The 20,840-nt window shown below is 45.2% G+C and overlaps 2 protein-coding genes across 2 annotated transcripts in view; one reads left to right on the top strand and one right to left on the bottom strand.

Moving 5' to 3' along the window:
* The window catches only part of LOC112072428 (C-X-C chemokine receptor type 5), a 6,142-nt gene extending 3,717 nt beyond the window's left edge, over positions 1 to 2,425 (bottom strand). The window contains 2 exon segments of the mRNA XM_024139832.2: positions 1,171 to 1,348; positions 2,378 to 2,425. Of these exon segments, the coding sequence (XP_023995600.2) occupies positions 1,171 to 1,348; positions 2,378 to 2,392 (193 nt within the window). The 5' untranslated portion in view covers positions 2,393 to 2,425.
* A 762-nt stretch (positions 2,426 to 3,187) lies between these two features.
* The window catches only part of ddx6 (DEAD (Asp-Glu-Ala-Asp) box helicase 6), a 23,048-nt gene continuing 5,395 nt past the window's right edge, over positions 3,188 to 20,840 (top strand). The window contains 13 exon segments of the mRNA XM_024139831.2: positions 3,188 to 3,284; positions 4,214 to 4,804; positions 4,891 to 4,954; positions 6,105 to 6,162; positions 6,165 to 6,208; positions 9,658 to 9,787; positions 11,140 to 11,286; positions 11,473 to 11,567; positions 11,708 to 11,830; positions 12,174 to 12,302; positions 18,991 to 19,012; positions 19,015 to 19,055; positions 19,057 to 19,107. Of these exon segments, the coding sequence (XP_023995599.1) occupies positions 4,575 to 4,804; positions 4,891 to 4,954; positions 6,105 to 6,162; positions 6,165 to 6,208; positions 9,658 to 9,787; positions 11,140 to 11,286; positions 11,473 to 11,567; positions 11,708 to 11,830; positions 12,174 to 12,302; positions 18,991 to 19,012; positions 19,015 to 19,055; positions 19,057 to 19,107 (1,134 nt within the window). The 5' untranslated portion in view covers positions 3,188 to 3,284; positions 4,214 to 4,574.

Raw genomic sequence — 20,840 nt, 5'->3', positions numbered from 1 at the left:
GCTATGCAGGAGATTGGTTTCACCAGCTTGAGCTCCATCCAGGTCACACAAGCCAACAAAATAACTGGATCAGCGAAATGAAATGCTGAGCCGTTTGATGGGGACCCACGTCAGATCCCAGTTGTTTGCATGGAGACCGTGACTGTGGAAGAAGCATGAGAGCTGACGGGTCTATAGGACTCTCCCCTACGGACAGGAACACGCATTGGGGACAGACAGAGCCAGACAATGAGCCACAGTGCCAGACAGGTGAGGTGTACGTTCCTGGGGCGTCGGCTCTGGAGGCTGGTGATGGCATGCACGATGGCCAGGTAACGGTCGAAGCCGATACATGCCAGGAGGAGACTCCCACAAAGGAAGTTGAGTCGGTTCAACAGACAATCAGCTTACACGGACGTCTCCGAGCACCACGCCCAAGGACACCTGTGCCAGTGCGAAGGGGAAGGTGGCTAGCAGCATCAGATCAGCCAGGCCCAGGTGTAACAGATAGATCTCTGTGATCCTCAGGAGGCCACGGCGTTTCAGCAGCACCGTTAACATCAGTCCGTTACCTGGTGGGACCGGAAGATAATACACATGAAGACTGTTATTTAGGTGGAATATAACCATAAGATAATACACATATAGACTGTTATTAGGTGGAATATAAACCATAAGACAATACACATATAGACTGTTACCTGGTGGAATATAACCATAAGATAATACACATATAGACTGTTATTAGGTGGAATATAAACCATAAGACAATACACATATAGACTGTTACCTGGTGGAATATAAACCATAAGATAATACACTATAAGACTGTTATTAGGTGGAATATAAACCATAAGATAATACACATATAGACTGTTATTAGGTGGAATATAAACCATAAGATAATACACATATAGACTGTTACCTGGTGGAATATAAACCATAAGATAATACACATGAAGACTGTTATTAGGTGGAATTAAACCATAAGGTAATACACATGAAGACTGTTATTAGGTAGTGTTTACCTTGACTATTGGAAGATCCAGTAGGAACACCAGTGTGTGTGTGTGTGTGTGTGTGTGTGTGTGTGTGTGTGTGTGTGTGTGTGTGTGTGTGTGTGTGTGGTGTGTGTGTGGTGTGTGTGTGTGTGGTGGGTGTGTGTGTGTGTGTGTGTGTGTGTGTGTGTACCTGTCAGCCCCAGGAAGAACACCAGGCTGTAGACCAGGGGTTGGAACACAGTATGAAACAGCTGGAGACCTGCTCCATCAGGACAGGTGTACTCAGTATCACTGCTACTGTTGTTAGAACTCTCCAGCAAATCTGAGTAGTTATCAAAGCCAGAGAAAATACCCCCCTCAAATGAACCCTGAAAAACAGGTTGAAAATCAGGTTGAAAAACAGGTTACAAATCAGGTTCAAAAACAGGTTAACAAACAGATCGAAAAGCATGTTTTGCTGGTGAAAGTTATATATTTTGTTGTATATCGATTGATGTACTTTTACTTTACACCTCACAGCTTGACGTCCTGAAATCACGTCACCGTCCTCTTTGACAAGATAATGGATAATGATGTTGGTTCAATATAAAATGTTTTTGTGGCTTAATTGCTTTTAATTGGTGTGTGGACAAGTGCAGTGAAAAGAGGTAGGAAAGGGGAAGCCCAGCAGTATAAAGGAGAGGACATCTGTGTATGTCTTTCCTCTCTGTAGAGATATAACACAAATAGACAGGAAATAGAGAGGAGAGCAGACATTTTTCACTTCCTCTCTTACGGTAAGTAGTACATGGATCTGTGATCAGGCATCCGTAACCAATTCACCCATCTGAGGATGCTATTCAATCAAACATGCATTGCTCTATGCTGTTGTTACGAAATAGCTCTTTTTTTTTTAGCCATGGTCAGAATCTAAGTGGTTCTTTGGCTGTAATAATCCAGGCTGTATCACATCCGGCCGTGATTGGGAGTCCCATAGGGCGGCGCACAATTGGCACAGTGTCGTCCGGGTTTYGCCGGAGTAGGCTGTCATTGTAAATAAGAATTTCTTCTTAACTGACTTGCCAATTAAATAAAGGTTACACATTGTACAGATTAAAAAAWATATATATTAATACAGGGATTTAAAACAGTATTTATTCTGTCAACACCATTACAATAAACTAACCAATTGAATATTACCGTTTCATTTCAATAGATTTACATTTTCTAAAGTAACCTTACTTTACATTATTTTTTTWACTTTAAATTAAAAATTATATTTTTCTGCTGGTTAACTCAAGAATCGGAACAACCAGATATAGTAAACCCACATTTCTAGCTCTGGAGGCAATGCTCACTTACAAAAATAATCTGCTCAGACCTGCATGGATGTAAAGCATTTAGTTAGCCAGACTCACCTCGTCATAAGTCATTTTTGTGTGCTTGTTATACTAATTTCAGGTGACCCTGATGTGGTGTGTGTAATGTTGGGTTTGGGTTTTATATCCCTTGACCCCCCCCCCCCCCATGCTATAAACAGACAATAACTATTCAACCAATGCAGTAGTCACTTCCTCAATACGCTTGTTTATGATGCGCCCATGAGTGATCTGATTGATTATAGTTGGCTAGTAGGGTTAAGTTGGTTCATAAAGTTATGAGCTTTAAAATGCATGATTTTATTCCCTCATGTTCTATTCATCAGATCAAATAGAAGACGAACTAATGAGGTGGTTAGCTGGAATTAATGGATGCAATGAGGGAGTTATGCATTAACATAATTACAGTGTTTAAACAATGTTCAGAATTTACACAATTTAGATTTGGCACATTTCTTTGGGTTTTTATATCCATTGAACAATGAGCAGTTCATCATGACTTATCATGCATGCATGTTATTTGATTCACATTTAGATTTGACATTTAAATAAAATAGCAGAAATGTATTTTACTTGTGTGGTGCATATGGGTGGCAGAGGACAAATGACAACACAGGCATGCAGTTTCATCTACATCTGAAGAAAAGGGATTGCTAGGCTGCGATACTGAGAAGTATTTCGCTTGCTGAATATTGCGAAGAATGCTATTAATAGTTATTGTGCTGTGTACACGTCTATATCGTTGCATGTGTAATAAAGAAATGGTTTTTTTCAGGTGATTATRATGGTATTGAATCAGGTGATGATGATGACGGACAGTGGGAGGGCTTAAATAGAAGGGGAGGCCATCTTGGTCTTTCTGTTTCAGACCAAACCGTAGCTTTACAAATAACAGCTGACAGCAGAGAAGTCAAAAAACAACAACAGATAATATCAACAATCCGCGGTAACTGTTCACTTAATCCTCTCCTTGTAGACTATATTTGACCTGATATACATGTACCGACCAGTATTTCTATGTGGGGTGTTTTGGCAGCGGGGCGTAGCTTTTTTCCAATGTTTTGTGCTCATGGCGTTAACGTTACTTCAGCCTGCGTCCCTTCTGGTTTTAACCTTAGCTAGCAAAATAGCTAGCTAGCTAACATTAGTTAGCTAGGTCGCTAACTAACGTAGGTAGCTACGTCGGGAAAGTGATGTTTGTTTAATACTTTAAGTTTGTTTCTAAATATGTGATTTATGTTGACTTTCCTCTAAATATCCACCTGGCATAAATAATGTTTTTTTTGCCGCGCCGCTAGCTAGCTAACGTTATCAATCAAATGTATTTTTAAAGCCCTTTTTACATCAGCAGATGTCAGAAAATGCTTATACCGAAACGAAACCCAGCCTTAAACACCAAGTAATGCAGATGTAGAAGCACGGTGGCTAGGAGGAACTCCCTAGTTAACGTTAGTTAGTTACCGGTTAGCAGACGTTTGGCTAACACACGGCTAGTTAGTTAGCAAGTTTTGCTAGTTAGATATTATCGCTAACGCGTCGAAGGTGCACCACGTTTTGACAACATTTTGGCGTCTGTATGCAATTAGCTACTAGTGAGACTATTTATTAAACGCACCACTCCCGGCTAGTTAATTTGTAGCTGGCTAAACCGTCGGGCTAGTTTACAAACTAGCAACTAGTGCTAGTTCTAACGCGTTAGTGACATGGTTTTATTGGCTACGTTAAAGAACTAGCTAGAACTCTGCTGTGAACTGAACTTGATAACTAGCTAAATTAGGTACCTCACTTTTCCTTTTTAAACAATTTTTGTATGAACAATAAAGTCTTCCGTGATAACATGTCTAAACCCTGTCTGACACTTCTTCTCTACCTCAGGGTGAAGAGTTCTGGGGATGGAAGTATTTAAGACAGGTGTGACCATGCAGCCTCTGGCGTAAGGCGCTCTGACCTATGCTACACCAAGCGTCAATAGACCGGGGTTTCTTCTTTTTTTCTTTTTTTGTTGTTGCTTGTGTCAGTCATTTTGTTGACAGTTTTTGATGAGATGTTCCGCAAAGAACAATACTATTGAGGAACAGGAGAGGAGACGATTGCTTCTATCTAATTACATTTGCTTTGGATAACAGCCTGTGAGAAGTCAGACTATTCCTCAAGATTTATTTCCCCCCCCCCCACACCACCACAATCAGAATAAGAACTGTATCACGCCCTTTGTGGATAGGATAATTGACTAGCCATGAGTACCGCCAGTACCCATAACCCATTGATACTGGGCCATTCCAGCCAGAATGGCCAGCTCCGAGGCCCGGTGGTGAAGGTTGCAGGAGGGCAGGGCAGCGGAGGAGGAAGTCATCAGACACATCAGTCCAGCCAGATGAAGCAGGCCTCCAGCACAATCAACAACGGCACTGGGCCTAGCAGCACCCAGTTGGCTAAAGCTACCCCCACAGCCAATACTGTCATCAAGTGAGTCCTAGTTAATTTACAGTGAACGAATGGCTCTCAAGCGTTCTCTTTTGGGGCATGTACTCATAACTCATATTTTTCCACAGGCCTGGAGATGACTGGAAGAGGAATTTGACGCTCCCTCCAAAAGACATGAGGATGAGAACTTCGGTAAGGACATGTTCCCTTTTGAATCAAATGTAGTTTAAACTGTTGTAGTTATTGCCGTGGTCTAGTGTAAAGGGCGTGTGATTTTTATTTATTTAACCTTTATTTAACTTGGCATGTCAGTTAAGAACAAATTCTTATTTACAATGACGGCCTACCAAAAGGCAAAAGGCCTCCTACGGGAATGGGGGCCTGGGATTAAAAATAAATACAATATAAATATAGGATAAAACACATCACAACAAGCGGGACAACACAACACTACATAAAGAGAGAGTAGCTTAGCGTTAGCAAAAAGAGTGCTAGCTTAGCATTTTGCGCTGTGTCCCTGAAGCTACCTCTGACTGGGCTTAAACCAGTGTCCTCTGGCCAACACACGTGACTGCCCGCTTGACAATGTACAAACCAGTTAAGCTATAGAAAAGGATCCAATTCAATAGCGCCTCTGGCAACATTTCAGGTTGGCTTTGGCTCCRGTGTGGCTCAGTTGGTAGAGCATGGCGCTTGCAACGCCAGGGTTGTGGGTTCATTCCCCACGGGGGGACCAGGATGAATATGTATGAACTTTCCAATTTGTAAGTCGCTCTGGATAAGAGCGTCTGCTAAATGATTTAAATGTAAATGAGTGAGCTTACGGCACGTTCTTATGTTACACTAGGGCAGTAGTAGTCGGGTTCTTATGTTACACTAGGGCAGTAGTAGTCGGGTTCTTATGTTACACTAGGGCAGTAGTAGTCGGGTTCTTATGTTACACTAGGCAGTAGTAGTCGGGTTCTTATGTTACACTAGGGCAGTAGTAGTCGGCGTTCTTATGTTTACAACCTAGGGCAGTAGTAGTCGGTTCTTATGTTACACTAGGGCAGTAGTAGTCGGGTTCGTTTTTTATGTTTACACTGGGCAGTAGTAGTCGGGTTCTTATGTTACAGCTAGTAGGGCAGTCAGTAGTTCAGGTTCTTATGTTACACTGGGCAGTAGTAGTCGGGTTCTTATGTTACACTAGGGCAGTAGTAGTCGGTTCTTATGTTACACTGGGCAGAGTATGTCTATGTTACACTAGGGCAGTAGGAGTCAGGTTCTTAGTTCATTTCTCTCTCATTATAATCAATGTTAAGTTGATTCAATGTTGTTTCAATGTTGATCCGATGTACAACAGGACGTAACGGCGACTAAAGGCAATGAGTTTGAAGACTACTGCCTGAAGAGGGAGCTGCTGATGGCATCTTTGAGGTGGGCTGGGAGAAACCCTCTCCAATACAGGTACGCTAAGAGCTAATGTTGCTACGTAGCCGCTGCATACAGGACACTGGCTGCATGGTATGTGTATTAGCTCTTGTTCATGATCTCTGGAGGCTGTATGGATCTGTAACTACTACAGTGTAGTTTAGTAGGATGGAGGCTCCATAGCTGTATGGATCTGTAACTGCTACAGTGTAGTTTAGTAGGATGGAGGCTCCATAGCTGTATGGATCTGTAACTGCTACAGTGTAGTTTAGTAGGATGGAGGCTCCATAGCTGTATGGATCTGTAACTACTACGGTGTAGTTTAGTAGGATGGAGGCTCCATAGCTGTATGGATCTGTAACTGCTACAGTGTAGTTTAGTAGGATGGAGGCTCCATAGCTGTATGGATCTGTAACTACTACAGTGTAGTTTAGTAGGATGGAGGCTCCATAGCTGTATGGATCTGTAACTGCTACAGTGTAGTGTAGTAGGATGGAGGCTGTATGATCTGTAACTGCTACAGTGTAGTTTAGTAGGATGGAGGCTCATAGCTGTATGGATCTGTAACTGCTACAGTGTAGTTTAGTAGGATGGAGGCTCCATAGCTGTATGGATCTGTAACTGCTACAGTGTAGTTTAGTAGGATGGAGGCTCCATAGCTGTATGGATCTGTAACTACTACAGTGTAGTTTAGTAGGATGGAGGCTCCATAGCTGTATGGATCTGTAACTACTACAGTGTAGTTTAGTAGGATGGAGGCTCCATAGCTGTATGGATCTGTAACTGCTACAGTGTAGTTTAGTAGGATGGAGGCTCCATAGCTGTATGGATCTGTAACTACTACAGTGTAGTTTAGTAGGATGGAGCTCCATAGCTGTATGGATCTGTAACTGCTACAGTGTAGTTTAGTAGGATGGAGGCTCCATAGCTGTATGGATCTGTAACTGCTACAGTGTAGTTTAGTAGGATGGAGGCTGTATGGATCTGTAACTGCTACAGTGTAGTTTAGTAGGATGGAGGCTGTATGGATCTGTAACTGCTACAGTGTAGTTTAGTAGGATGGAGGCTCCATAGCTGTATGGATCTGTAACTGCTACAGTGTAGTTTAGTAGGATGGAGGCTCCATAGCTGTATGGATCTGTAACTGCTACAGTGTAGTTTAGTAGGATGGAGGCTGTATGGATCTGTAAATGCTACAGTGTAGTTTAGTAGGATGGAGGCTCCATAGCTGTATGGATCTGTAACTGCTACAGTGTAGTTTAGTAGGATGGAGGCTCCATAGCTGTATGGATCTGTAACTGCTCAGTGTAGTTTAGTAGGAGGGGCTGTATGGATCTGTAACTACTACAGTGTAGTTTAGTAGGATGGAGGCTCTACAGCTGTATGGATCTGTTACCGCTACATGTAGTTTAGTAGATGGAGGCTCTACAGCTGTATGGATCTGTAACTACTACAGTGTAGTTTAGTAGGATGGAGGCTCCATAGCTGTATGGATCTGTAACTGCTACAGTGTAGTTTAGTAGGATGGGGGCTGTATGGATCTGTAACTACTACAGTGTAGTTTAGTAGGATGGAGGCTCCATAGCTGTATGGATCTGTAACTGCTACAGTGTAGTTTAGTAGGATGGAGGCTCCATAGCTGTATGGATCTGTAACTGCTACAGTGTAGTTTAGTAGGATGGAGGCTCCATAGCTGTATGGATCTGTAACTACTACAGTGTAGTTTAGTAGGATGGAGGCTGTATGGATCTGTAACTACTACGGTGTAGTTTAGTAGGATGGAGCTGTATGGATCTGTTAACCGCTACAGTGTAGTTTAGTAGGATGGAGGGTCCATAGCTGTATGGATCTGTTACGCTACATGTAGTTTAGTAGGATGAGGCTCCATGCTGTATGGATCTGTACCGCTACAGTGTAGTTTAGTAGGATGGAGGCTGTATGGATCTGTAACTGCTACAGTGTAGTTTAGTGGATGGAGGGTCCATAGCTGTATGGATCTGTTACCGCTACAGTGTAGTTTAGTAGGATGGAGGCTCCATAGCTGTATGGATCTGTAACTGCTACAGTGTAGTTTAGTAGGATGGGGCTGTATGGATCTGTAACTACTACAGTGTAGTTTAGTAGGATGGAGGCTCCATAGCTGTATGGATCTGTAACTGCTACAGTGTAGTTTAGTAGGATGGAGGTCCATAGCTGTATGGATCTGTAACTGCTACAGTGTAGTTTAGTAGGATGGAGGCTCCATAGCTGTATGGATCTGAACTACTACAGTGTAGTTTAGTAGGATGGAGGCTCCATAGCTGTATGGATCTGTAACTACTACAGTGTAGTTTAGTAGGATGGGGCTGTATGGATCTGTAACTACTACAGTGTAGTTTAGTAGGATGGAGGCTGTATGGATCTGTAACCGCTACAGTGTGTTTAGTAGGATGGAGGCTCCATAGCTGTATGGATCTGTAACTGCTACAGTGTAGTTTAGTAGGATGGAGGTCCACAGCTGTATGGATCTGTAACGCTACAGTGTAGTTTAGTAGGATGGAGGCTGTATGGATCTGTAACTGCTACAGTGTAGTTTAGTAGGATGGGGGCTGTATGGATCTGTAACTACTACAGTGTAGTTTAGTAGGATGGAGGCTGTATGGATCTGTAACCGCTACAGTGTAGTTTAGTAGGATGGAGGCTCCATAGCTGTATGGATCTGTAACTACTACATGTAGTTTAGTAGGATGGAGGCTCCATAGCTGTATGGATCTGTAACTGCTACAGTGTAGTTTAGTAGGATGGAGGCTCCATAGCTGTATGGATCTGTAACTGCTACAGTGTAGTTTAGTAGGATGGAGGGTCCATAGCTGTATGGATCCGTTTACCGCTACAGTGTAGTTTTAGGAATGGAGGCTCTACAGCTGTATGGATCTGTAACCGCTACAGTGTAGGTTAGTAGGATGGAGGCTCCATAGCTGTATGGATCTGTAACCGTTAGTGATTAAAGATGAGGGCCAAATGGGTGGGGGCGGTCCAGTCTGACCCCGAGGGTGGATCCAGTCTGACCCCCGTGGGCGGTCCAGTCTGACCCCCGGGGGCGGGTCCAGTCTGAGRCCCGYGGGCGGGTCCAGTCTGAGCCCCGGGGGCGGGTCCAGTCTGAGCCCCGGGGGCGGGTCCAGTCTGGGAGCTGCAGTGCTGCTGCTTCTCTGTTCTCCTTTTTAGTTCGTTGGTTGATTTGAATGGAACTGATTGGCCCAGAGATTCCACTCACCTGGTGTCTCAGCAGAGGTCTGAATGAATCTCTGATTAGAGGGGGGGAGGATGACCACCAGCAAGGTGTAGAGGTGTTCCAAATGGAGCCCTATTCCCTATGTAATGCACTACTTTTGTCTGTGGCACTAATATAGATAATGAGGTGCCATTTTGGGACTCAGGCAGACCTCAAGGCCCTGGGTTCTCGAGGGGATAAGTGGACTCTTAACGTGTTGCCTTTCCTTCTCTAGGAGGAGAGCATCCCCATAGCGTTGTCTGGGAGGGACATTCTGGCCAGGGCCAAGAACGGGACAGGAAAGAGCGGAGCCTACCTCATTCCCCTATTGGAACGTATTGACCTGAAGAAGGACTGCATACAAGGTGAGATTCCACTTGTCAACCTATGACCCATTGCCTTTTGTTTTAAACAGATGTAAAACACTTGGATCCACATGTCCATCATTACCTTGCCTAACCTTTGGGTCTCAGTAGACCAACTGTCTTCAGTAGAATTGAAAATGCCGATTTGTGAAAGTGCCAGACTAGTCTGATCTCTGTATAGACTAATGTAGTTCCCCCAACCTGCCTTCTAACCCGTACCGTAARACCCTGTATATAGCCTCCACATTGACTCTGTACCATCACCCCCCTGTATATAGCCTTCACATTGACTCTGTACCGTAACACCCTGTATATAGCCTCCACATTGACTCTGTACCGTAACACCCTGTATATAGCCTCCACATTGACTCTGTACCGTAACACCCTGTATAATACCCTCCACATTGCTCTGTACCGTAACACCCTGTATATAGCCTCCACATTGACTCTGTACCGTAACACCCTGTATATAGCCTCCACTTGACTCTGTACCGTAACACCCTGTATATAGCCTCCACATTGACTCTGTACCGTAACACCCTGTATATAGACTCTCTTACCGTAACACCCTGTATATAGCCTCCACCTTTGACTCTGTACCGTAACACCTGTATATAGCCTCCACATTGACTCTGTACCGTAACACCCTGTATATTGCCTCCACATTGACTCGTACCGGTACCCCCTGTATATAGCCTCCACATTGACTCTGTACCGTAACACCCTGTATATAGCCTCCACATGACTCTGTACCGGTACCCCCTGTATATACCCTCCACATTGACTCTGTACCGGTACCCCCTGTTTATATCCTCCACATTGACTCTGTACCGGTACCCCCTGTATATAGCCTCCACATTGACTCTGTACCAGTACCCCCTGTATATAGCCTCCACATTGACTCTGTACCGGTACCCCCTTGATATAGCCTCCACACTGACTTGTACCCGGGTACCCCTGTATATAGCCTCACTATTGTTATTTTATTGTTGCTCATTAATTATTTATATTTTGAACCGCGTTGTTGGTTAAGGGCTTTTAAGTAAGCAGTACACTGTATTTGGTTTTAATCGCTGCCAAAGGTGTTTCAACAAAGTACTGAGTAAAGGGACTGAATACCTCTGTAAATGTGATACTTAAGTTTATAAGAAATATATAAATTAGAAGAAAAAAATCCACTATTTTTGCTTTGTCATAATGGGGTTTTCTGTGTAGATTGCTGAGGATTTATTTTATTGACTCCGTTTTAGAATAAGGCTGTAACGTAACCAAATGTGTAAAAAAAAAAATCAAGGGGTCTGAGAACATTCCGTAGGGATATATGATCAAACGTATGGTTCTCTCCTCCCCAGCGATGGGCATCGTCCCCACCAGAGAACTGGCCTTGCAGGTGAGCCAGATCTGTATCCAGATCAGCAAACACATGGGCGGGGTGAAAGTCATGGCTACAACGGGCGGCACCAACCTCCGCGATGACATCATGAGGCTCGACGAGACAGGTACACCTCACCTGGCCAAGAGCCAGTTAGATTTAAACATGACTTTGGTGTTATTCAATGACCAAGTCACCTTAACTCAAGTCTCAAATGTATGGTGATGCTAGGCTTATCTTTTCAATTGCATTATTCTTTTGTAGTTCACCTTGTGATTTGTGTTTTATAATCATTCTAATCTTTTGTCTCTAGTACACGTTGTGATTGCCACCCCTGGGAGGATCCTGGACCTCATTAAGAAGGGTGTGGCCAAAGTCAATCAGGTTCAGATGATTGTTCTGGATGAGGTGAGCTGCGGGTGTTCGTTTACCATGTGCTGTGTTCCTTTAGTCTCGGTGTCTTCAACTGAACTGTTACCTGGTTACTTTACCCGTAGTTACCAGTCAACTGTAGATCCATTATGTTGTTGTCTCTGTCTGTCCCCCAGGCAGACAAGCTGCTGTCCCAGGACTTTGTGGTGATGATGGAYGAGGTACTGAGCTACCTGCCCAAACAGAGACAGATTCTGCTCTACTCTGCTACCTTCCCTCTCAGCGTGCAGAAGTTCATGGTAAATTCTGGGTTCTGATTTAATGGGGCCTTTTGGGGGTTGGACTAGCCTAGATCATCGTTTAGTCTGCGTCTGTGAACAACGAAAGCCCTGTATTGATTTATACAGTCCTGATGTATGTGCAGTATAACGCTTAAGTTGTGAATTTCGACTCTGTAATAGAATATTAAAGGGGTTTCCATCGTCTTGCTTTTGTATATTTTTGTTATAGTTAAAATATTAATGATGGACTAACAAAACACAGCGTGACGTCTTCCTGCTTCACGAACATCAACGACGTAGTTGGGTCATGACGAGCACCCTCACGAGCCCTCTCAATGTGGTGTTATTTCCTGTGTCTCAGAACTCCCACCTGTCCAAGCCCTACGAGATCAACCTGATGGAGGAGCTGACCCTGAAGGGGGTCACCCAGTATTACGCCTACGTTACAGAGAGACAGAAGGTCCACTGTCTCAACACACTCTTCTCCAGGGTGAGTACTATCGCCTTAACCCCTGTCGCTGTAACCCCGTGTACCCTGACCCTGAAGGGGGTCACCCAGTYTTATCCCTACGTAAGAGACCATGTCCACTGTCTCAAAACATTTTCCAGGGTAGGTACCTGTCAACGACCCCTAACCCCTACGCTACAGAGCAAAGCTGACTCTGTCCTCTGCCCTTTGCCCCCCCCCCCTCAGCTGACTCTGTCCTTTGCCCCCCCCAGCTGACTCTGTCCTTTGCCCCCTCCCAGCTGACTCTATCCTTTGTCATTTGCCCCCCCCAACACTTCTCTATCATATTTAAAATAGGCTTACAGTTGGCACATTGTATGTTTCTCTCAACCGTCTGAAGCTGTAACTGACCCAATCGGCTGAGGGCTATTTTCCTCCATGTTGGATGGCAGCACTTCACTTGATACCACTGATGTGAGGAAAAAAACTGTTTGCCAAATTATTTTTCCTAAATTGCACAACCACTATTATGTAATCATCTCCACTAGTGCCACCTGCTGGTCAAAAGAATTTAAAGCATCCAAATGATTCTAGAAGTCTCCCACACCRTGTAGCGCGTGCTCTGCCTTGCCCTATTTGTCCTCTACCGTACTAATCGGGTGGTTGTTCGACAAAACGATGTTTCGGACGTCGTTGATCACCGTCCGTTCTGATAAAGTGATACAGGGCGGCGGCGTACCTCGGAGCTTCCACATCAAACGTAACATCACTGATGAATGGTACGCCTAGTAGATGGACCCGAAATGGATGGATTAGGTTCAGGGAGAAAGATCTGAAACAAGCTGCTCCAGTGCCTTCGGYAACTATTCAGGACTTATTCCACATTTGGGGCGGCAGCGTAGCATAGTGGTTAGAGCGTTGGACTAGTAAACGAAAGGTGGCAAGATCGTATCCCCCGAGCTGACGTGTTCCTAGGCCGTCATTGTAAAATATGAATTTGTTCTTAACTGACTTGCCTAGTTGAATAAAGATAAAATAAATAACATTTGGATACAGCCTGAATTCAAGATGGATTAAATGTTTATTTTTGACAAATGTATTGAAAAAGAAACACAAATATATCATTTACATAAGTATTCTCAGTATTGAATCAGCTTTGTTTAAATCAAGTTTAGTCTGATGGTTGGCAATATCAGCCAATGAATGATAGATTATCACTTGTGAATGATGCCCAGCGGAAGAAATGCAATTTTTTTTCTAATCATAGTCGCACAGCTCATGTAGCATAGCCCATAGGCCTGCATGTTTTTTAATAAGGTTTGTATCACAACTAAAGTGGCCAAATAACTTTAGAAAATTAAGCACATTAATCTGATTTACAAGGGGTGTAGAGCATAACTGCAGCGCGTGAGTTTCAAGTTTGTTTTTGATGCTAGTGGTTGTATTAATTTGGGATCTATCGCATCCCACTACTGTCCCAGACGGTTTAGAATATTTATTTATCGAACAATTAAATAGGTCGACTTTTGTACAATGGGGGATAATAGATTGACGTAGGCTAGTGCTTTTGCTGTTTGTTAGGCCTACTCATCTTATTGTCTGACGAAAAGTAAATGTGGAATTGGATAAGGCGTCCCCGACGTGTCCGTCTTCACTTGTAGCCTGTGAAAGACCTGATCACGTGATGGGGAGCCATGTTATTTTCTTCAGAGTGCACAGAACTCATGGAGAAGGGCACAACGGCCACTAGCTGCAAAATGCATGGATAATATTTTTTTTAGGGTGCATTACAGCCACACGAAGGCGACGCCGCAGTGAAATTCAAGGCATTWTCAAGTGCTTGTCAAATTGACTGACGTGTGTACAGCCTGTGCAACAACAAAAAAACAAAAGCAGAGCGCATGCCTTTTCAAGCGACTTTTTTTCAAATCGTCGTTAGTCGCATCATGCAGCTTTACAATGTATTTAAAAATCAAAACATACTGTAGAACTACTGAAGATACATGAACTCTAATTTAAGGATATAGGACGACCTATTTGTTTAACCGCTCAACACAACAGCCAGATGTATCCACTCCCTCAAATCGTTTGGAGAAAATATCAATTTTTATTTATTCAGCTTTGTTCAATTTTCTTCATACTATAAAATAACGCCACGGAATTCTTGTCCGCTATATTAACTAATGTAGCCCACAGCCACATGGCATAGCCAGATCAGGAACTAACATAAGGACAACTCAAGAGTATGCTGTTCTGTTCTTCAGAAATAGACTACATTTTCTTCTAAAATAATGGATTTATTGTGATGGCGTAGATTTTATATATTTTTTATTTATTTCACTTTATTTAACCAGGTAGACCAGTTGAGAACAAGTTCTCATTTGCGACTGTGACCTGGACAAGATAAAGCATAGCAGTGTGACACAAACAACAACACAGAGTTACACATGGAGTAAACAATAAACAAGTCAATGACACAGTAGAAAAAAGAAAGTCTATATACAGTGTGTGCAAAAGGCATGAGGAGGTAGGCAATAAATAGGCCATAGGAGCGAATAATTACAATTTAGCATTTACACTGGAGTGATAAATGAGTAGATTATGATGTGCAAGTGGAGATACTGGTGTGCAAAAGAGCAGAAAAGTAAATAAAATAAAAACAATATGGGGATGAGGTAGATAGATTGGCTGGGCTATTTACAGGTGGACTATGTACAGCTGCAGCGATCGGTTAGCTGCTCGGATAGTAATAAATTATATGGATTTATTAGATGTTCCAAAGGTCTGCATCAGTGGGTCGTAGGCTAAGTTACATCCTTATTCTAAAATTATGTTTTCCTCATCAATCTACTAGCAATAATGACAAAGCAAAAACTGTTTTTTTAGGATTGTGTGTGTGAAATATCACATTTACATAAGTATTCAGACCCTTTACTCAGTACTTTGTCGAAGCACCTTTGGCAGCGGTTACAGCCTTTAGTCTTCRTGGGTATGACGCTACACGCTTGGTACACCTGTATTTGGGGAGTTTCTCCCATTRTTKTCTGCAGATCCTRTCAAGCTCTGTCAGGTTGGATGGGGAGCGTCGCTGCAGAGCTATTTTCAGGTCTCTCCAGAGATGTTAGATCGGGTTCAAGTCCGTAGTCTGTGTGTCTTTGAGTCTGTGGTCCCAGCTCTCTTCAGGTCATTGACCAGGTCCTGCCGTGTAGTTCTGGGCTGATCCCTCACCTTCCTCATGATCATTGATGCCCCACGAGGTGAGATCTTGCATGGAGCCCCAGACCGAGGGTGATTGACCGTCATCTTGAACTTCTTCCATTTTCTAATAATTGCGCCAACAGTTGTTGCCTTCTCACCAAGCTGCTTGCCTATTGTCCTGTAGCCCATCCCAGCCTTGTGCAGGTCTACAATTMTATCCCTGATGTCCTTACACAGCTCTCTGGTCTTGGCCATTGTGGAGAGGTTGGAGTCTGTTTGYTTGAGTGTGTGGACAGGTGTCTTTTATACAGGTAACGAGTTRAAACAGGTGCAGTTAATACAGGTAATGAGTGGAGAACAGGAGGGCTTCTTAAAGAAAAACMAAKAGGTCTGTGAGAGCRGGAATTCTTACTGGTTGGTAGGTGATCAAATACTTATGTRATGCAATAAAATGCAAATTAATTACTTAAAAATCATACAATGTGATTTTCTGGATTTTTGTTTTAGATTCCGTCTCTCGCAGTTGAAGTGTACCTATGATGAAAATTACAGACCTCTACATGCTTTGTAAGTAGGAAAACCTGCAAAATCGTCAGTCCCCGTATTGAAGATCAGCGTGACACATGTGTTTTTACCTACCCTTACCATCTGGGGGCGGCCCGTCAGGAAGTCCAGGGTCCAGTTGCAAAGGGAAGTGATTAGTCCCAGGGTCCTTAGCGTAGCTATGAGCTTTGGTTAGAGTCCCACTCATTGAAAGCTATAGCCTTTAGCTCKGTGCGGCTGTTGCCTGTGATCCATGGCTTCTGGTTGGGATATATACGTACGGTCACTGTGGGGACGATGTCATTGATGCACTTGAAGCTAGTGATTGAGATGGTTTACTCAACTGGAACATATTCCAGTCTGTTGCTAGTTAAACAGTCCTGTAGCTTAGCATCTGCGGCATCTGACCAGTTCTGTGAGAGTGAGTCACTGGTACTTCCTGCTTAAGTTTTTGCTTGTAAGCAAGAATCAGGAGGATAGAATTAGTCAGATTTGCCAAATGGAAGTGGAGGGAGAACTTTGTGCGGGTCTCTGTGTGGTGTTAAGGTGGTCTAGTTTTTCCCCTCTGGTTGCACATGTAACATGCTGGTAGAAACGAGGTAAAGCGGTTTTTAGTTTTCCCTGCATTAAAGTCTCCGGCCACTAGGAGCGCTGCCTGTGGATGAGCGCTACTTTTCCTGAATCCACTCCTGTGTCTTGGCTGTGTGCTTAGGTTCGTTGTCCTGTTGGAAGGTGAACCTTTGCCCCTGTTTGAGATCCGGAGTGCTCTGGAGCAGGTTTTCATCAAGGATCTCTCTGTACTTTGCTCCGTTCATCTTTCCTTCGATCCTGACTAGTTTCCCATTCTCTGCTGCTGAAAAAAATCGCCACAGCATGATACTGCCACCACCATGCTTCACCGTAGGAATTGTGCCAGGATTCCTCCAGACGTGGAGCTTGGCATTCAGGCCAGAGTTCTTGATTACATCAGACCAGAGTATCTTGTTTCTCATTGGGTTCCTTTTGGCAATCTCCAAGCGGGCTGTCGTGTGCCTTTTACTGAGGAGTGGCTTCCATCTGGCATTTAACATAAAGTCCTGATTTTAATGGAGTGCTATAGAGATGGCTGTCCTTCTGGAAGGTTCTCCCATCTCCACAGAGGAACTCTGGAGTAATGTCAGAGTGACCATCAGGTTCTTGGTCACCTCCCTGACCAAGGCCCTTCTCCCCCGATTGCTCAGTTTGGGCGCGCGGCCAGCTCTGAGTCTCTTGGCGGTTCCAAACTTCCATTTCAGAATGCTGGATGCATCTGTGTTCTTGGGGACCTTCAATGCCGCAGAAATGTTTTGGTACCCTTCCCCACATCTGTGCTTAACACAATCCTGTCTTGGAGATCTGCGGACAATTCCTTCAACCTCATGGCTTGGTTTTTGCTCTGACATGCGCTGAGAACTTTGGGACCTTATATAGACAGGTGTGTGCCTTTCCGAAACATGTCCAATCAGTTGAATTTAGCACAGGTGGACCCCAAGTTGTAGAAACATCTCAAGGATGATCAATGGAAACAGGATGCACCTGAGGTCAATGTCGAGTCTCATAGCAAAGGGTCTGAATACTTGAGACTTTTTATTATACATTTGCCAACATTTCTAAACCAGTTTTTGCTTTGTCATTATGGGGTATTGTGTGTAGACTGATGATGAAAGAAATTAATTTCATCTGTTTTTTGAATAAGGTTGTTACATAACAAAATGTTGAAAAAGTGAAGGGGTCTGAATACCTTCCGTAAAGTTAATTGAAGTGTAACTCATTTCAAATTCCTTACATAAAGCAAACCAGACGGCACCATTTCCTTGTTTTTGTAGCCAGGGGTTAGTGAGTCCTCCAGATCAGAGGCAGTAGGGATGACCAGGGATGTTCTCTGTTTAGTGAGTCCTCCAGATCAGAGGCAGTAGGGATGACCAGGGATGTTCTCTTAAGTGTGTGAATTGGACCGTTTTCCTGTCCTGCTAAGCATTCAAATTGTAGCGAGTGCTTTTGGGGTCAGGGAATATATATGGGAGTAAAAATACATGATTTTCTTTTGTAATGTAGTGAAGTTAAAGTTTTAAAATATTAAAGTACCGATACCCCGCAAAAAAAGTATTGTTGCTTAAGTACTTGACATTGCCTACAAGCAGTGGTGTCGGGTCGGCTGGGAAAAGGCGGGTCGGCTGGGAAAAGGCGGGTCGGCTGGAAAAGGCGGGTCGGCTGGGAAAAGGCGGGTCGGCTGGGAAAAGGCGGGTCGGCTGGGAAAAGGCGTGCGTAGAAACACGTCATAGGTCTAACGGTTGTCTTGTGCAGAACTGCGGCTGTGTAGGCTGTCAAATAAAAGGGCTCCTTCCATACATTTGTTTAGACAAAAATTTAAAACCGTGTCCGTTTGTGCATCTCAATTTAATTCATTTTAATTCCCCTCCAGATCAACCAGTCTATAATCTGTTTCCCCTCCAGATCAACAGTCTATAATCTGTTTCCTCTCAGATCACCAGTCTATAATCTGTTTCCTCTCCAGATCAACCATCTATATTCTGTTTCCTCTCCAGATCAACCAGTCTATAATCTGTTTCCTCTCCAGCTCCACCAGTCTATATCTGTTTCCTCTCCAGATCAACCAGTCTATAATCTGTTTCCTCTCCAGATCAACCAGTCTATAATCTGTTTCCTCTCCAGATCAACCAGTCTATAATCTGTTTCCCCTCCAGACAACACCATGTTTATAATCTGTTTCCCCTCCAGATCAACCAGTCTATAATCTGTTTCCCCCTCCAGAGTCAACCAGTCTATATAATCTGTTCCTCTCCAGATCAACCCGTCTATAATCTGTTTCCCCTCCAGATCAACCAGTCTATAATCTGTTTCCTCCTCCAGCTCCACCAGTCTATAATCTGTTTCCCTCTACCGTCCACGTATATCTGTTTCCTCTCCAGCTCCACCATGTCTATAATCTGTTTTCCTTCTCCCCACGCAGCTCCAGATCAACCAGTCTATCATCTCTGTAACTCGTCTCAGAGGGTGGAGCTGCTGGCCAAAGATAGTATCTCAGCTAGGCTACTCGTGTTTTCTACATCCTGCCAAGATGAGACAGGTCAGCCCAGGTCCTAGTGTCTACTGCTGTTCTTCACTACCGCCAGGAGCAGCTGACTAAGCTTAGCATCCCAAATGGACTCTACGTAGGGCACTACTTTTGACCAGAGCCCTACGGGTAGTGCACTACTTTTGACCAGAGCCCTATGGGTAGTGCCACTACTTTTGACCAAGAGCCCTCTGGGTAGTGCACTACTTTTGACCAGAGTCCCTCTGGGTAGTGCACTACTTTTGACCAGAGCCCTCTGGGTAGTTGCGCACTACTTAGACCAGAGCTCTGGGTAGTGCACTACTTTAAGACCAGAGCCCTCCTGGGTAGTGCACTATTTGACCAGAGCCTATGGTAGTGCACTACTTTTGACCAGAGCCCTCTGGGTAGTGCACTACTTTTGACCAGAGACTCTGGGTAGTGCATACTTTTGACCAAGAGCCTATGGGTAGTGCACTACTTTTGACCAGAGCCCTCTGGGTAGTGCACTATTTATGGAAATAGGGGTCATTTGGGATGCTCCATAGCTGTTGATCAGATGTCTGCTTGTTGACCTCTGGTTTATGTCAGGGCTGATGAGATGGTCAGCTCGGGGGGCCCATCCGTCTTAGCGTTGACGCGGCTCGGGCCCAGTCCTTATCCGTTGACCGGGCTCGGGCCCAGTCTTAGCGTGACGGGCTCGGGGCCGCGTCTAGCGTTGACCGGGCTCCGGGGCCCAGTCTTAGCGTTGACCGGGCTCGGGGCCAGTCTTTAGCGTTGGACCGGGGCCTCTGGGGCCCAGTCTTAGGTCTTGACCAGGGCTCGGGGCACAGTCTTAGCGTTGACGGCTCGGGGCCAGTCCTTAGGTGACCGGCTCGGGCCCAGTCTTAGCGTTGCGTGGCTGCGGGGCCCAGTCTTAGCGTTGACGGGCCTCCGGGGGCCCAGTCTTAGCGTTGACCGTGGCTCGGGGCCCAGTCTTAGCGTTGAGCCGGGCTCGGGGGCCAGTCTTAGCGTTGACCTGGCTCGGGGCCCCAGGTCTTAGCGTTTGACCGGGCTCGGGGCCCAGTCTTAGCGTTGACCGGCTCGGGCCCAGTCTTAGCGTTGACCTGGCTCGGGGCCCAGTCTTAGCGTTGACCCGGGCTCGGGGCCAGTCTTAGCGTTGACGGGCCTCGGGGCCAGTCTTAGCGTTGACCCGGGCCTCGGGCCCAGTCTTAGCGTTGACGCCCGGGCTCGGGGCCCAGTCTTAGCGTTGACCCGGGCTCGGGGGCCAACGAGTCTTTTAGCGTTGAACCCCGGGCTCGGGGCCCTGTTCTTAGCGGTATGACCTGGCACGGGCTACCGGCAGCAGTCTTAGCTTTGGACTGCGGGCTCGTGGGACCCAGTCTTAGCGTTGACAATCGGGCCGGCTCGAGGGCCACAGTCTTAGCATTGACCCGGGCTCGGGCCCAGTCTTCGCGTTGACCGGGCTTGGGCCCAGTTCTAAGCGTTGACGCGGGCTCGGGGCCCCAGTCTTAGAGTTGACCGGGCTCGGGGCCCAGTCTTAGCGTTGACCCGGGCTCCGGGCCCAGTTCTTAGCGTGTGACCCGGGCTCGGGGCCCAGTCTTAGGGTTGACCCCGGGCTTCGGGGCCCAGTCATTAGCGTTGAACCGGGCTCGGCCAGTCTAAGCGTTGACCGGGGCTCGGGGCCCAGTCTTAGCGTTGCCGGCTCGGGGCCAGTCTTAGCGTTTGACTCGGGCTGCGGGGCCCAGTCGTTAGCGTTGGAACAC

This window comes from Salvelinus sp. IW2-2015, unplaced genomic scaffold (genome assembly GCF_002910315.2).
Source record: "Salvelinus sp. IW2-2015 unplaced genomic scaffold, ASM291031v2 Un_scaffold1925, whole genome shotgun sequence".
NCBI lineage: Eukaryota > Metazoa > Chordata > Actinopteri > Salmoniformes > Salmonidae > Salvelinus > Salvelinus sp. IW2-2015.
Note: the sequence above shows the minus strand (reverse complement) of the source record. Positions and strands in the feature narration are given on the sequence as shown.